At 51.6% G+C, this 15,875-nt stretch overlaps 1 protein-coding gene and 1 long non-coding RNA gene across 9 annotated transcripts in view; one reads left to right on the top strand and one right to left on the bottom strand.

Annotated features, from left to right (window-relative positions):
• Positions 1–60: 60 nt before the first annotated feature.
• On the top strand, positions 61–4,377 carry LOC140688690 (uncharacterized). Of its 2 annotated transcripts, none has more exons than XR_012063414.1 (5): positions 61–235; positions 554–709; positions 977–1,216; positions 3,097–3,172; positions 4,259–4,377. It is a non-coding gene; the product is annotated as an uncharacterized lncRNA (long non-coding RNA). The 2 variants fall into 2 exon arrangements; XR_012063415.1 differs by having other exon boundaries at positions 61–173.
• The window catches only part of SRGAP2 (SLIT-ROBO Rho GTPase activating protein 2), a 233,911-nt gene continuing 222,398 nt past the window's right edge, over positions 4,363–15,875 (bottom strand). For 2 of the 7 annotated variants that reach the window (XM_072948339.1, XM_072948338.1), the window contains exons 20-24: positions 15,321–15,501; positions 13,677–13,823; positions 10,381–10,419; positions 9,846–10,170; positions 4,363–7,709 (exon numbers count right to left, since the gene is read on the bottom strand). In XM_072948339.1, coding sequence (XP_072804440.1) covers positions 7,326–7,709; positions 9,846–10,170; positions 10,381–10,419; positions 13,677–13,823; positions 15,321–15,501 — 1,076 coding nt within the window. In that variant the 3' untranslated portion in view covers positions 4,363–7,325. Of the gene's footprint in view, positions 7,710–9,108; positions 9,204–9,845; positions 10,171–10,380; positions 10,420–12,552; positions 13,577–13,676; positions 13,824–15,320; positions 15,502–15,875 lie in introns of those variants that run through there. The other 5 variants (XM_072948340.1, XM_006215468.4, XM_072948341.1 and 2 more) reach the window with 4 other exon arrangements.

Consider the following 15,875-nt stretch of genomic DNA (forward strand, 5'->3'; position numbering starts at 1 on the left):
CTCACACAGAGACACTGGCTGATAGGCCACGCCCCCTCCAGCAGCCAGAGCTGCTGGGCTCGCCACCCAGAGGTGCTGCCCTGCTGTCTCCCGCAGCAGGACCATGAGGAACGTCCCTCAGCTCCTCCTGCTCTGCACCCAGGATTCCCAGCCTACCCCCTGCCCAGCATATGGTACAACTGCACTTCCTTAATACCCTCCGATTCTTAATCGTGTGATTTCTTAACCAAAGCAGGTAATTGCTGATGCAAGGCACCCTGCTTCCCGCCACGCCACACCCCTCCTCTGACAGACAGTGTGATTCTGTTTGACTTGGTGACTGCCCTTTCAGTCTGGGTCCCTGAGTGACTGCCGGGCAGAGGCCCCCTGCTGGCCCACAAGGGATCTGTAGCTTTAGTGAGAAATCGAGCTCTGCAGTTGTTAAGCCACTGAGATCTGCCACCTAACACAGCCCATCACGCAAGCTCTACGCATTCCCCCCGATGAACCTGCTCGGTCCTCACTGGCACCCCTCCTCTGCTCTCCCAGAGCAAGCCCAATCTCTTTTTCCCAGGGTCTTAAGCACCCTCAAATGCAATGACTGTGTGTCCAGCACCTCCGAGGAAGCAGGCACTGTGTAATGAGGACACCAAGGGGAGACGCAGTCACCTCCCCAGGAGCCGGTGTTCGGGACAGCATGGCGAGCGCTGGGAGATATATGCTTCAGCAGGTGATGATTTTGTGAACCTGGGGGACAGCAGGGAGTGGGGATGGCTGATGATCCCGAAGGGCTTGCCAGAAGGAAGGATGCTTGATCAGATTTTGGAGGGAGGAGGGTTCAGAGGAAAAGAGGGAGTCAGAATTAAGGCATTCTGTGCCGTGGGAACACACGCAGAGGCACAGGGGGAGGAGAAGAGAATGAGCAGGTCAGGGTACCACACAAGGCAGGGCTTGAGAAGAGGGGAGAGGCGGGCGGTGAGCTGGTGTGCGGTGACAGGTCACGCCTGGCTGGACACCCTCTGTGAGGTCACGGCCTCCGTGTGGACAAGATGAATGGATGTCTGGCCTGTGGTTTTGCGCCGCTGCCAGTCCCAGCTGGGCAGCACGGCCACTGTCTCACTGAGGAGGCGCAGGAGCCGCGCTCGCTCCTGCAGGGAGGAGGAAGTCCGTGAGAGGCGCCACCACAACTTCCTGAGTAGCTCTGAGGAGTCCTAGAAACAGAAGTGGCAATTCACAGGTAGGACAAGGGCCAGAGGTGGGGATGGGGCGGGTGGGGAGGTCTTTGATGGCTGCTCTCAGGGAGAAAGCTCACGTTTGCCTTCTCCAGAGGGAGGCCGAGTGGTGTCGGAGGAAGGGCAGGGCGATGCAATCAGAGAGGTTTAGAGTCCTGACGCCTTGAGCAAGTGCCTTGAGCAAGTCACTCAAACATTCTCATCGATTTGGTGTGAAAACCAAACGAGATGCAGTGCCTGCAACCTGGGAGGCCCAGAATCAATCCTAGCTACCTTTTCTGCCCCTATGTGGCTTGGGCCTGCTTGTCACAGCCGCTTCACCTGTCCAGTGCCTTAAAGGAGCAGAGAAAGGACGAGGGCCAGTGGGTGTGTGGGAGGTGGGCAGCACGTACTCACCACGCTGGGCATTTCTGAAGGGCTGAGTGGTGAGCTCTCAGAGCCCCGCTCCTCACCCCCTGCACCAGTCATCTCTGGCCAGGAGCTTTGGTGGGGAAGGAGGGATAAGGCTGTGTCCCTACCTGGCACGACCCCCCGGGCAGTGGGAAAAGATGCCGTGGGCGAGGCAGCAAGCCACTTGTCTGGCTTTCTTGGTATGGAAATGTATTTCACTCATTCTCTTCATTCTTCAAATCTCTTACTCCCACGCTCTTGGCTAAAGGCTGTGCCTTCGGCGTCACAAAGAAGTTTGATCACAAAGAACTGATCAAAAGGGAACTCCTCATCTTCTTACCCCACATCCGCTGCCTGCCTCCCTTCCCATGAGACTGGAGGAAGCGCCTCTTGGGCTCCGGCCGGCCCCTCCACTCGTGTGCTCTGTAATTTACCCTCTTCTGCATAGTCCTTCTCATCCTACTGGGTCCTGCCCTTGGGCAAATGTGCCTTGACATTGTCCATTTTGAAAACAAAACCTGGGCCCTGGGCCCTGGACCCCTTTTGATGCTCATCACTGAAAGCAGACTTTTGAGTATGAAAATGAATATAAGTACACTGTACCGTACACCAGAAACTGACACACTGTAACTGACTGTGCTTCAATTAAAAAAAAGAAGCCTTTGAATGAGCTGCCAAGGGTTTGCCCCTTTCCTTCCTGTGTGCTGCCCCACCCACTCCAATCAGCTCATCTCCCCTCTCCTGAAAGTGTTGCTGTCCAGTTACCTTTCTGGCCTCATCTTACCCCACAGGCGTTTAACAGCTGACCCTCTTTGTGGAAACATCTTCTTCTCTGGGTTTCTGTGACCCTGTGCTCTCTCAGCCACCTATCTCTGTCGCTCACTCCCTCTGACTTCTTTGCTGGCTCCTCCTTCGCTGCAGGATTCCTAATTGTCAGGACCTTCTCTTTTTTACATTTATATATTCTTCCCAGGACTCTCGCAGTTTGAATACATCTCTAATGGAATAGCTCCCATTTTCAGGTATGTTCTGTCCCTAAAACTCTATCTTCATATATCCAAGAGTTTGATATTTCCACTTGGCTGTCGAATAGTCGTCTCAACCTTTCCAGGCCAAGCAGAATTCTTGACCTACCTGTCCTAATCCTTCCCCCAGGCACTCACTGTCTTATTACATCATTTCATTTTTAGAGTAGCATTTATTTTGTTTATTTAGCTGTTCTTCCTGAAACTAGAAAGCTCTGTTATCTGTTTCTCCGGTTCAATATTGTATGACAGAGCTTGACAGACAATGAAGTTTAATTGACTGGCATATGCAACATGCAAGGGTTTCTAACTGAGTAAAAGGAAACTTCACATGCCTATGGGTATAAACATTAGGTTAGATAAACATAAAGACTGCTTCCTAAATTCAGACCCACCCGGTCTCCTCTTTTGGTTTCTATCTGGATTGAAGGGATCTCTGTTTGACTGTGTTCATTGTCACTTGTTTCCAGCAAGCTCCCATCAGATACATGAGGAGAGAGGACCCAAAAAGAAGAGCCCGCCTTTGCCTTCGGATGCCCAGAAAAGGTGCGTGGGTCCTCTGCTCACAGCTAAAGCTAAAGCACTAGCTCCATCTCACAGCTCGTCAACTACCCTCATCCACGGCATAGGGTAGCGTTACAGCCTCAGCTCTGACTTATCCAAGACCAAGCACCCGGCAAGAGATCAGAGAGGAGCTCTGCCATTAACGTGAGGGAGGAGACAACAGGTTGGCAGGGCGCCAGAGAGCTGAATACAAAACGCACAAATAACAGATGGCAATGCCAAACCTAGGAGAGGAGGCAGCGTGTCTGTTCAAAGGCTAGGGGTAGAATTCCTTGCATTTCCATCGAACACTGGGTACTCCCTTGGGTATGAGATGTGATCCACGCCCGGGGGCCTCTGGGATTAGAATAAGCCCACTAAATGTAAGTGTGGGCCCTAGGATGCATTTCAAATGATTACCTTTGAATAACTTCACCCTGGAACTTATGATCTGCCAGAATCAAAATCTAAAGGAGATGGGGGACTGTACAGCTCAGTGGTAGAGTGCCTGCTTAGCATGCACAAGGTCCTGAGTTCAATCCCCAGTCCCTCCATTAAGAAATAAATAAAATAAATAAATGAAATTACCCTCCACCCCCCAAAAAATTAAAAACAAAAATCTAAAGGAGAGAAGGCAGTCCCTGTCCATCCCCTCCCCACCCCCGTACTCAACACCAGCAGCACAAACACACAGGTCAGCTGCCCTCCCAGAGGTAGGGGGCTGCCAAGGGCAGAATGACCCAGGGCTTTAGTTGCGGAAGAAATCAAACCTTCAGTTACCCTTGGCTGTGGCTGGCAAAGCTTCCCAGCGACTTCGTGGGCTCCACTCCAGCAAGTGGGGAAATCTGACTAGAGACAGAAATGACACCAGTCCTCACTGAAAACAGGGCAGGCAGATTCTGAAGGACATGGTTCTCATGGCAACAGGCCGCCCAGTGGTGAGCTGGGAGGCTTAGGTTCCACACATGGGCTAAATGGAAATGCTGGGGGGGAAGAATCCACGTTCTAAATACACTCTGCCGCATCTTGCTGGGGGAGAAAGAAGATGGTTGGCTCCTCAGGTCACCCCATCTCTCCTTCTGTTGCCAGGCAGGGCTCCGTGACCACAGACGAATCAAAATCCCTCCTGGGCAGTGGGACTCCTGGATTGGAGATTTCAGGGCGTTGGAGAAGGGATATAAACTGCAGCATCGAAACCTAAAAACGTATTTTATTTCGAAGTTGTGCTTTGGATTTTCCCCAATCCAACATCTGTTGAGTGACAGTCTTAGGTTCACACAAAGCATCGCCAAGCATACATACAATATTCCAGTTATCAACACTATTTTTAAAGAATATACCGTTTTACACAGACGTGACATACAAGTCAGACGCCATAACATTGCAATTGCCTGGAAGACCTAACTTCTCTTCTGAGCGTGAAGTTCATGTACACCAGCCCTTCCAGGGGCCTGTTCATCCCATTGCTGGCGTCGGCTCTGCTCATCTCTTTGGGGAGAAAACCAGGGCGCCCTGAGGAGGTTGGCTGAGACCAGTGTTTCCAGTTTACAGGCTGCTGGCTGCAAACTCCTCTTTTTTCCAAACTGGGATGCTGGGAGCCCCACCCCACCTCTGCCGCCCAGTGACTGACCCATCTGAGTCCACACCAGGAAGAGGAGGCAGAGTGGGGCTCTCTGAAGCATCATGCTGGTTTAGGCAGACATCTCTGAGGAAGACTGGTCTCCCTAGGCCCTGGGTGGCCAGCTCTGTTTGGCTTCTCGGTGTAAAAATCACAGTGTGCAACCTCGATTCCAGTTGATTGCAATGAGCTCTGCCGAGAAGAACTCTCCTCCGAGGGTTCCTCGTCCTCTCGACAGGACCGTCTCACAGGTGTCAGGAGCACCAGAGAGGGGAAGACAGCTCAGCTCCCAGCGCGGGGCGGGGGAGCAGGTGACCACTCACACACTGTCCAGTTCATGATGCCAATCAGCAGACGGACACTGCCCGAGGGGACGGTGAACGCAAGTCAGGTACAGGGCTGGAAGAGAAATGAGGCAGAAGCAGCACAACAGGCCCCAGGTGCTGTCGTTAAGGAAGGTCTGCCTTTACCTTCCTAGAGAAGGATGTGCTGGAGGGAAGGGAGAAGGGCAGGTATGGGCACCAATCTGGACCAGTCGGATCAAAAGGAATGTAAAGTGAAGGGTGGGGCTTCATTTTCAGCGAGGAAACAGATCCTTGGGGATGAAAGCCCCCGCTGGCTCGGGACCTGTGGAAGTCCAGGGGACACACAAGGACAGGCCACTAAACAGAGCAACAAAAGCCAAGAATTCAGAAGACTGCGGGTCGCCCCTCACAGGTGGCCTCACTCACTGAAGCTCTTCCTCTCTCCCTTCCAGCTCTTGGGATGGTTTTCCTGGTGTTGCGGGCTGCCCTTCTGGTTGGTGATGATCCATAAAGCCCCCCATTTCCCTCACACAGAGTGAGGGAAATCCTACCATTCCCCAGAGCCAACTACCGACTTCAGAATGTTGGACCAAAAAGGATCTTCTCGGCCAAAGATAAGAAAACACAGATTTTCCTATCGGAATGGCAACCAACTCTCTCTCCTGAACTGTGGAAAATAAGGCCAAAAGCATAGCTTTAAAACCAGAAAACAGGGAAGAGGAATAGGTTTCAGTTTTAACTCAAGTAGTTGTCTGAGACCCGTGAGCCTGGGGTGTGACTGTACCCAGCGGGGTACTCCTGGGACAGCATGGTGCCAGGGGAGCTGGGGCCACGGACACCAGATTGAGAGTGAATTATTAAAGCAGACTAGGGTATCATTTTTGCTTTGTGGAGGTGAACCAGAAAAAAAGGCCAAAGGAAGGCCAAAATATTCAGTATCCAATTTTTTATTTTCTTAGGTTCAGGCCTTAGAAAGACTTTAGAGCACCTGGGGCCAAAGTTCTATTAGTTGTCCTTGTCTGGATAAATGAAAACCAGTTTTAAGGGGCAGCGTCTCCCTTTATCTAACTAGGGCTCCCTAAGCCCCCGTTGGTCCGGGAAGAGAGACCTTGTAGATTAACCCAACTGCGGGACAAACCTGGAATCAATTTCCATTTGGGAAGAATTTTAGGGTTAGCAAAGATGAATTTAATTTTCGATAGGATAATGAATTTTGCCTTAAGTACCCAAAAAAGTGGGAGGAAGAGCACCCATTTCTTACCTTTTCCAAACCTGCCATAAACACAATAAAACTCTCTTAAGACTCTTTACTCTAAAAGGAACCGACTATAAAACTGTCTTATACAGGAAAATGTCTTAAATGGAAAATGGTCCATCAGAGACAAAGATAGGAACCCGAGAAACGTCTATACATTCAGAAAAACTTTCAAAGTTCCGTAAGATCGGGGTGTAGTTCTAGAGGATGGAGGAGGGCAAAAGCAAACACCAATGACCAATTCACACCAATAGAAAGAAGACAAAGCCCCCAACCCCCAACACATTACAGGATTGAGTCCCGTCCTGTTAAATGTCACGTGGTGGAGAGATGTCCAAGGCTAGGCTCTCCGCCCAGACGGAACAAGATTTGTAACGGAAACAGAGACCTCTGGTGGCTCCTGTGTGAACTGCCACAATAACTTACAAAGAGACTGGTCTATCTAGGACCAGGAGAGGCTACACATGCCAGAGACTAGAAAAACTTACGTGTGTATGTATGTATGTGTGTGTGTGTGTATAAAATGGAGAATGGACTGTGTATGATTCTCTGTAATCAGTACCCAAAACAAGATGCCACTGAGAGCTGGCTGTCGGCAGCCAACCATCTGGGCAGGCTTCCCCTGTGTCTGCGGGACTGAGGCTTCAGCCACGGCCCCATGACTTGCCTTGCCAGATTTCACAGTGACCTGATAATGGAAAAACCTATCTCCGGCTAGCCTAAGAACAGTATGTACTGTAGCTGGCTGGATTACGACAATGAGGGGGTGGGGGGCAGGGGGCTGGGGGAAGGGAGGGGAAGGGCAGGGCGATAACGAGGGCTTCATTCTCAAGGTTTTGGGTGATGGGAAGGCTAATTCCTGCAAGAACAACTTAGAATCTAATTTTCAACCGAAGTCCCCAAGCTAGTTAAATAGGAAGATTTTAATAACAGTCAGTCCCTCCAGTCCCCTTGTCAAGAACAATTAAATTACATCCCTCAGACAGTACAAGACTTGTCAGTGGACTGTGGGGAGGCTGAGGAGTTGACGCCGGGGCTAGTGGCATTGGTTTTGGGGAAGACAGTGGGCTTGGGCCGCGTGGCTGGTGGCTTGACCGGGGCCGCCACCTTGACGGACTTAACAGGCCGGAAGGCGCAGGCGATGTCCCCAGCAGTGCTGGCACTGCGCTGGAAGGCGGGCTCGGGGTCCTTGAGGAGCTGGGTGTGCAGGGGGCTGGAGGGCTCCGACGTGGGGGCCACCACAGGGGACGTCTTGAGGGGCTCCAAGGTGTCCAGGACCACGTCCGGGGTGTGTTTGACGCTGCTCTGCCGCTCGAGCTCCCGCAGCTCGTTCAGGGCGGAGTTCATAGTCGCCTCGATGTCCTGCGAAATGGGAGGAAGGAGGAAGTGAGGCACAGGCAGCGAGAAGTCCCCCGGGGTCCTACTTCAACAACATGGGCCAAATCATGAAGAAGCCAACAGTAAGGAGATGCCAGATGTGTTGATTAGGCCCAAATTCTTGAACATGTGGATGTTCGGAACGTGAGAGACGGAAGACAAAGGGATTTTCATCATCATGAGGTTTTTTTTTTTTTTAACCCCTCCACTTTACATAGAGTGGTTGAGATGTTTTTGAAATAGTGTCCTCAGGGTTTAGATATGTGCACTGATGTGTTTTTGGACGAGATGACATGTAGTCCAGTGGGGAGAGGAAAGGTGGATGGACTTGGCGTGATCAGGAGTTTGGTCATGAGGACGTGGGATCCATTACCCAATTCTCTCTACTTCTGTATATGCTTGAAACTGTACATAATAAACTTTTTTTTTAAAGTAGTAGAGGTGAAATATGAATTTTATTATTTTGGACTTCAAGGCCAAAGGTTAAGAAAGGTTAAGAGGGTTAGTCCTTCCTCCTCAGGGGTTGAGGGAAGGTTCAGGAGTCTTGGCCCTGAGGATTCATCAGGATGCTGGCCCCCACCCCACCCCATCCGAGTGCCCATCTTGATGAAGCCATTTCCTTCTACCCATCACCACGAGAGGGGGCCAAGGAGTGACCAAGAGAGGGAGCCAGAGCCCACAAAGGTGAATCTCCTGCGAGTCACAATGGAACACGCCATAGCTTAGGAACAGCAGTCCTAGCTCAGGGGCTCAAGGCAGAACCAAAGACCCTTTGTATGCAGCCAGCGGCCTCCCAGGGAGACCTCCCAGCCCCTTCCCCACCTCCCCACTCACTTTGTCTGGCGCCCCCAAAGCTACCACAGGATTCCTCTCTTGGGATTAAACTCACATTGAAAGACTGCGTGTTTCAAGCAAAGGCCCCTGGTTAAGGCTTCTTTGTCTTACAGGGTGATCCATGCTCTCTGCTGACAGGGGTTCAATTTCACTCATCTCTCTGATGCTCTCAAACCTTAAAAATGCTCAGGAAGAACTCCATCTCCTTCCTCAGTCCTGCTCTGCAGCTGGAGTCTGTCCCCGCTGTGTACCTGTTCTGACATTCCTATGAACACCGGGCCAAAGAGGGAGCTGGGAGGATTCCCGTGGTGTCAGGCAGATTGCAGCCAAGAGCTTAAGGAGAGGCACAGCAACAGAAGGCCAGCAAAGCAAGACATCTCAGGCCCGTAGCTTAATACTGTGCTTGCCAGGTTCACCTTCCCTAAGCAGAGCACCACAATTAAGCCAATAGAGACCACACCCAGCCTCTATTGCCCCCTCCAAGCTGGGGTAAGGATCATCTCAACTCGGTTGAGACATGAAAGGGTAACAGTGAGCCCTTGGTTCCTACCTGGTCTAATGAAAATTATAGAGTTGGGAGAGACGTCTGAGTGAACTGCTTGGAGTGGCCCCGGAAGTCGGATTTTTAGAGGTGGGGTTGGATCTCTAATGTTTCATGGAAAATAGAGACTTGTCAGTGTGGTGCATACACCAAAGGAAGATCCTGTAACCAGGATACTCAGCTCCACTGCCTCTGGAGACTTGGGCTGGAAACCCTTCTGGTACCCAAGCCCCGGGGGGCAGAGTAATTTGGGGCCTTCAAGACCAGGAGCAGACTGATCACTGGTCGATCACTAGGCCCCAGAGCTTAGCCTCGGGGATGATGGGACTGGCACAGTGATATGGAAGTGCGGCCAGAACTACCGCTGAGCCTCACCACTTGGGCAGCTTCACTGAAGCCTACCAGGGTCTCAAGACCTGAAACTCAGGCTGAATGGATTCTATCAAAAATATGCTATCTGTAACTACTGGCTTCCAAAACGACAGCAGCCCTGCAAATAGTCCGTACATGAGCAAGAAGCCTGTATTCTTTTATTCTGTCTAAGTTCTTCTTGGGGAGAGAGGGATCAACAGATTTCTTGGAAAGCTGTCTTACCAGGTCTAGATGTCCATCAGTCCCTGAAATCGTTGGATAATGTACAAAGCACCGTTCTGTTTCAAGTCCTGTCACAATTAGCATGGGCTGCACTAAGCAGTTGTGACCAGTGTAGACTCATTGGAGCTGTTCATCCAAGAGCCCCCAGTTACCTGTGCAATGACCTCGGGGTCCATGGGCCGGTGGTTATTGAAGCTTTTTGACCTCCCTGCTGTCACCGTCTTCCGGATCTGGGGACTGTCTAGCCGGTTCTTCAGGGAGGAGTGGCGGCTGATGGAGTTGAGGCTTCCGTGCCCACTGATGGAACACTTATCTGGCCCTTCCTTGGGGAGGCTCTGGCTCATGATGGGCTGGGAAGATGGGCGGCAGCCAGCCCCCACCCCCGGGGAGGCGGAATCAGTCAGGGAACTGCTCAGCCCATGGCTGTCGCTCCGAAACGTTTTCCGGATGCTCCCAGATTCCGGCCGCTTCCTTTGCCTTTAATGACAAACAGAAAGGGCAGTATGATCAGGCAGCCTTGGCTCCGAGGAAGCTAGGACGAGTGAGAGGGACAGATGGTGGCACCCAGGGGCTTCTGCAAGGAGAGGACACAGGGCACGTTCCCTCCTGTTTCACCTGCCCGTGTTTTCTCCAAGTCTCTGCCCACCTGCCACCCCCGACCTGGACAAAAGAGAAATGCATACTTACTTGGTGGTCGTGGGCTTTGAGGTCTCAAGATGTAAGGTGCTGTCAGGAAAAACGTCTGGTTAAGCAAAAGTTTCTAACAGGAGACAGATTCACGGAAAGGCACCCTTATTGCCTGCTTTGAACAGCAACCAGGCCCCAGGTAGGAGAAAAATTCTCACCGTTGCCAAGGAGGCAGGGAATTGCTGGTAAGAGGAGAGTTGACTTTCCCAAAGTTTAAGCATGTTTCCTAGTCCACTTACAAAACTGGAATTATTTTGGACTTTGGCAAGAAGCTGTTTATCACTTATGCTGCAGACATGGAACAGAGTATTTTTCAAGAGGCTGCAATGCTGCAACGTGAGGGCCAAATTTGTGCATTTCCTGGGGTGGAAATACATCTTGTGACCCCATGCCACCCAGCATGGGCTGAACCCTGGCTCTGGGACAGTTTATTTCAGACCATTATGGCTCTCAGATGAAATGGTTTGGCAGAGTCTTATCCGTATGGGTGTTGCCCACTGCAGAATAATTTCATTCTCTCTTGTAATCAGATTCTAAAGGACCTAATCTAAGAGGCAATGAAACTTCTGGTTTGGGAGTGCAGCTGGGCAGCTCTGATCTCGAATCTACTACGGTCCACTGAGGCTGAGGCGGGAGCTGAGGACAGAAGAAGGAAAGGGGTAGGACCTGAAGATTGGGAGCTCATCCTAGTAGCAGGGCCAGGTTTCTAAGCCAGTCCTGGTCCTGGTTCCCTGGGAAGGTCTTCCTCTGTATACATCCCTGGGACCAGGTTTGGCATCTGACGCATAGTAGCCACTCGGTGAGGCTGCCTGCTCCATGGCTTTAGTCTTGGGTGTCAGCCATTCTCGCATGGATAAAGGATGTTCTCAGAGTCTTACAAGACCCAGCTAGAGTGACTTCTCTTCCTCTGCAAATTCTTCCTCAGCACCCACCCTCATCAGCAGGCAGACTCGATCACTCCCCCGTCCGTCCCTACAGGACATCAATGGCACTACTTATTAGTCCCCTGTCTATATGGTATTCACCTTGCCAGACTGTGAGCTCCGAGGTCAGGAGTCATCTTATTCCTCTCTGAAGAACCAGCACAGGTACTTGGCACAACAACAGGTGCTCAATAAATGCATGGAACTGAATTGAAGCGCCACACCCTAATAACTCTTTGCCGATTTCCTTTTTCCACTTGAGGAGGGCTGACTCACCAAGGCAAAACTGCTGAGGAGGCAGATTTATGGAGTGGCTGTTAGGGGCCAGGCCCCGGGGATGTGGAGGCAGGAAGACAAGAGTTCCTGGTTTCAAGGAGCTCAGCCTGGTAGGGATCCAAGTGCAGCTTGAGTCCTGAGGCTGCTTTCGGAATTCAAGGGCGCCTAATGCAGCCCTGAGGCACTCAGGGGTGTCAGGAAGGCTTTACCCGAAGAGGCACATCTTCGGATTGAGTCTTGAAGGGACAGGAGTTGACCAGGTGAGGAGACAGCAGATGAGGAGGTCCAGGGGTGAGACAGAACCTGGGGGGCACTCAGGAAAGAGAAGGAGCTTGGGAGGAGTGCTGTGTGGGCTGGAGGCACGGCTGGAAGGCAGGGTCAGTCCTAAGGGCAGAACATGCCCAGGGGCTGCCGCTCACCCACCGACCTGCCGGCGTCCAGGCAGAACGTGTCCTGCAAGACCTCATCCTGATTCCACGGAGCAGGGAGTTCACGGGAACCACCCTGACTTTCCACCAGATGTTCATCTTCTGACTATTCCAGCTATTACTCTACAACTGGCAACAAATATAAGATGGCTTAAAAATGTGTACCTAACTAATCATCTACCTCTCCCTTCACCGACCCCACCTTGGTTTCTGGGTTAATTACAGGCTTACCACCTTCTGATTATAGGCTTATAATTGATGTAGACTTCTAAGTAAGGAAGAAAATGTGATTAGCCCACAGTTAACTTTTTACTAGCTTGCCCTCCCAACAGGGCACTATGCTGGAGGGAAATGACTAAAATTCTCAGTCTTTTATTTATTTTTTTTAACCAGTCTGACTTAAATTATAACTACAGTGACTAAGTGAGCTGAATGGGCGACTTTACTATCTAGAGGGTGAAAGAGATGGAAAAGAGCCACGTGCCCCAACCACTCCCCCTGCTACCGTCTGGTTGGAAAAAAGCCAAGAGATCTGGGCGACCTGGTGCAGTTTCAAAACAACAAGCATCTTTTATTCTCCTTCCAGTTTCAGTGTCCAGAGGCTATGGTTAACAGGTTTTCAGTGTGCAAATCATTTCATTCCTCCAAAGCCAGAGGGGAATAAAAACTGTACATCATCTCCAATCCATATTCATCAGGAGCGCCCTGGGGCTTGTCATCCTGCTGGCTCTGGGCCAGGTTTCGGGGTCTGGCGGAAAGAGGTCTGTAGGCTTTGGGACTTGGTGTCTGGCCCCTTGAGATGAGATTAGTTCTCCAATAACCTGAATGTCTCTAGGGGAGGCAGCAGCACACAGGCGTGGAATCCCTCTAGACGGCCAGATCGGGTGTGGGTGGAGTTAAAACCCCAGGATGTTGCTAATAGCCACAATGAAAGCTAGGGGGCAGAGCTATGAGCCTGCTGGACACAAGTGGGAATCTGCAAAGGGACTGATAGGGAAGGATAATACACAGGGCTAAAGCAATGGGGGAAAAATGGCAAATTATTTCTACTGGTGTGAAAGGGCAGGGGGAAGGGGAGCTGGGGGTTAGACAATGAATAGAGAGCTCAGGACAAAGCTTTCCTGGAGGGAGCAGTGGGCTCCTTTCCTCCGTGGGAGCGAAGGCAGGATGAAGGAGAAAGAGACATGTGATATCTACATAAACCGTCTTGGGTAACACAAGCCTGGTAGAAGACACATGAGACTTTAGATCTTCGGACAGACAAGGGCCAAGGAAAACATCAAAGACTATTATTTGAGTCCAAATTGGAAAAAAGAAGGCACCTTTGAGAAACAGTACAGAACCAAGTTGCACGAAGTTACTGGCCAAAATTTTAGCAGTCAGATGGCCTGGAAGGTCTGAGCGGACAGACGCTGTGGGGAGAGAGAGGCACACCCGTCCTCAGTGTGACTGCCACTGGCCGGACCCCTGGGCCTGCCGACGAGGCCTCTGGATGTTTCCTCGGCCCTGTCCGCCTTGCAGCAGCCACGAGCACATGCAAGATGTTGGGTCGAGGTGGGGCCGGGGGTCCTACGTGCAGTACAGGAATTGGGGGGGACGGTTAGGCCAGAGGGTGAGGCTGGGTGTTGCGAGTCATTCAGGGGAGCAGAAAATGAAAAGCAGAGCTTACTTGTTGATGTTTGCAAGATAAATATCAGCTACATGACCCCCACTGGGACAGCTGGCCCCCGCTCTGGCTGTCACCTTTTCTTCAGGTGGCTCAGAAATGACCTCAATCTCAGACTTGGGGCTGGACCTCTCCACGACACCGTCCTCGCTGGGGGAGAAGGGGCAGGCAGGCAGGCAGGAAGGGGAAACAACAACACAAAAAGCAGTGTTAAATCGGCAAGACGGCCCTCCCGACACAACGCGACCCCGCGATGGCTTGGAGGCAGCGGCAACGCCTGGCTGGGCTAGCTCTGGGAGCGCAGGCGAGGAAAGCTACAGGCCTTTGGAGGGGCGTTTAAATAGAAATAAATAATCCTGTTGAGTTCTGCGGGATCCTCAGCTCCTCCGGAAAGCTGGGCTAGGGGACACCTGGATTCGAGGCATCTGCCTTTTACCCCCTCGCTGCTTTCCTGGGGCAGCTGTGCTGGGCCACCTCCTGCAGGAGGAGGCAGCTGGTCCAGGTGGCGGTTTATGTGCTGAGGTCCCGAGCACGGCTGGGGGAGGACAGTCGGCTCTGCCGTGGCTCTGGAGATGCCGGCGTTGAGGCAGGACACCGCCACACTCTGTCGTAGGGCATCCAGCCCCGCTTAAGAGCATCCAAGCCGGTCCCACGTCTCTCCACTGCTCTCCTGGCCCCTCTGGCTACTGATGACAAAGAAAGCCCCTTCTCCCCCACCATTCATCTTCTCTCGGTCCCGCAGTGAAGTCATAATGCTAAATTTGGGAGGGTCCTGTCCACACACAGATGGCCACCAGGGATGCGATGTTATCAACAGAGGGAGGATCTCCCTGCAGAACGAGCTGGGGAGAGGCTGGGAGGGTGCAGACTCATTCAGGATATCAACCTTTAAGAAATGATATTAAGGGAAGGGCTAAAAACAGAGAGCATCATATCCAAGGGGAGGGAGGCAGGGGCAGAGGCAGGCAACGTGGCAGGGAGGCAGGTTTTGGGGGCCACAGGTAAAAGCCTTCTTGCCCGGGAGACATCGCTTCAAAGCGTGGGAACCAACTGATGAATGCGATGAAGTCTTTCTGGGACCAGTCCATGTTCCCTGTGTTCCCTGACATCCTTTCCCTTCCTCTCCCCTATCTCTTCCCAGGTCAACCTCATCTGGGTTAAATGAGCTGGTTATTTCCACAGGGCTGCTTAAGCTAGACTTCTCCTAGAAAATGCGCTCAACATTTTCATTTGCAAGTAGGAAAGCGCCATTAGCGGCCCAGCAGGTTGGGGTGAGCATAGTTGTTTTTAAAAAAAGAAAGAGAAGTCAAAATGTTTTCCCAACCTGATCTTTCCAGAAAGGCAATACAGGTGGTCAAATAATAAGCCTTCATTATCACTCATCAGGTGTTAAGTGTGGATGAGCGCTGGCTGGCAAGTTTCTAAAATGACAAGGGGTGGGGAGGGTGGTGGAGATGCGACTGGCAGTGGAGAGGTTAAAAAACAATTCTCCACCGAGTCTGGGGACCTTTCAAGGAAACTGAAACTTCAGGACTGCGTTGGCGCCCCCTAGGGGTTGCTCTCCCTCATTCTCCTGGGCTCCAGAAATGAAGTCTCACTCCCACAGTGCAGCCAGGGACCCCTAAAGGTGCAGGGGACCCAACGTACGTGTCCTGGACCACGATGTACTGATGGGGGATGAGTCCGTCGATGCCGTTGTGCCGGCCTTCCCACCAGTCGTCGGAAGCCCGCTGGTAAAGCAGCAGGGATGCCCCCTTTTTGAAGGACAGCTCTCGAGCTGTCCGGCCCACGTAGTCAAACTTGGCAATGGCCTCGATGGGCTCACACTCTGAGAGGGGTGGAAAAGAAGGAAACACATGTTGTTGGGACTCAGTGACTCAGGAAACTGGGCAGAAAAGTTCAATTATCTGAACTTGCAGTGGGGGGAAGACAACCCAGTGTGAAAATAAGTCATGAATGATCTATAAAGCAGATTCCCATGCAGACGGTGTAGCTCCCTGAAAGGACACATATGCTCTTCCTTGTCTTTGCTCATGCTGTTCCCTCCACCTGGAATCCGCCTCTTTCCCACTTGCCTGATGGAACACACTGAATCACAACTCAAACATCACCTGCTTCCTGTACTAATTTCCTTGGTGTTTCCATAGCTCTTATGCCAACCCCTATCATCGAACCTGCCAGGCTGTATTTGTAAGCATTACT

This window comes from Vicugna pacos, chromosome 23, assembly GCF_048564905.1.
Source record: "Vicugna pacos chromosome 23, VicPac4, whole genome shotgun sequence".
Lineage (NCBI taxonomy): Eukaryota > Metazoa > Chordata > Mammalia > Artiodactyla > Camelidae > Vicugna > Vicugna pacos.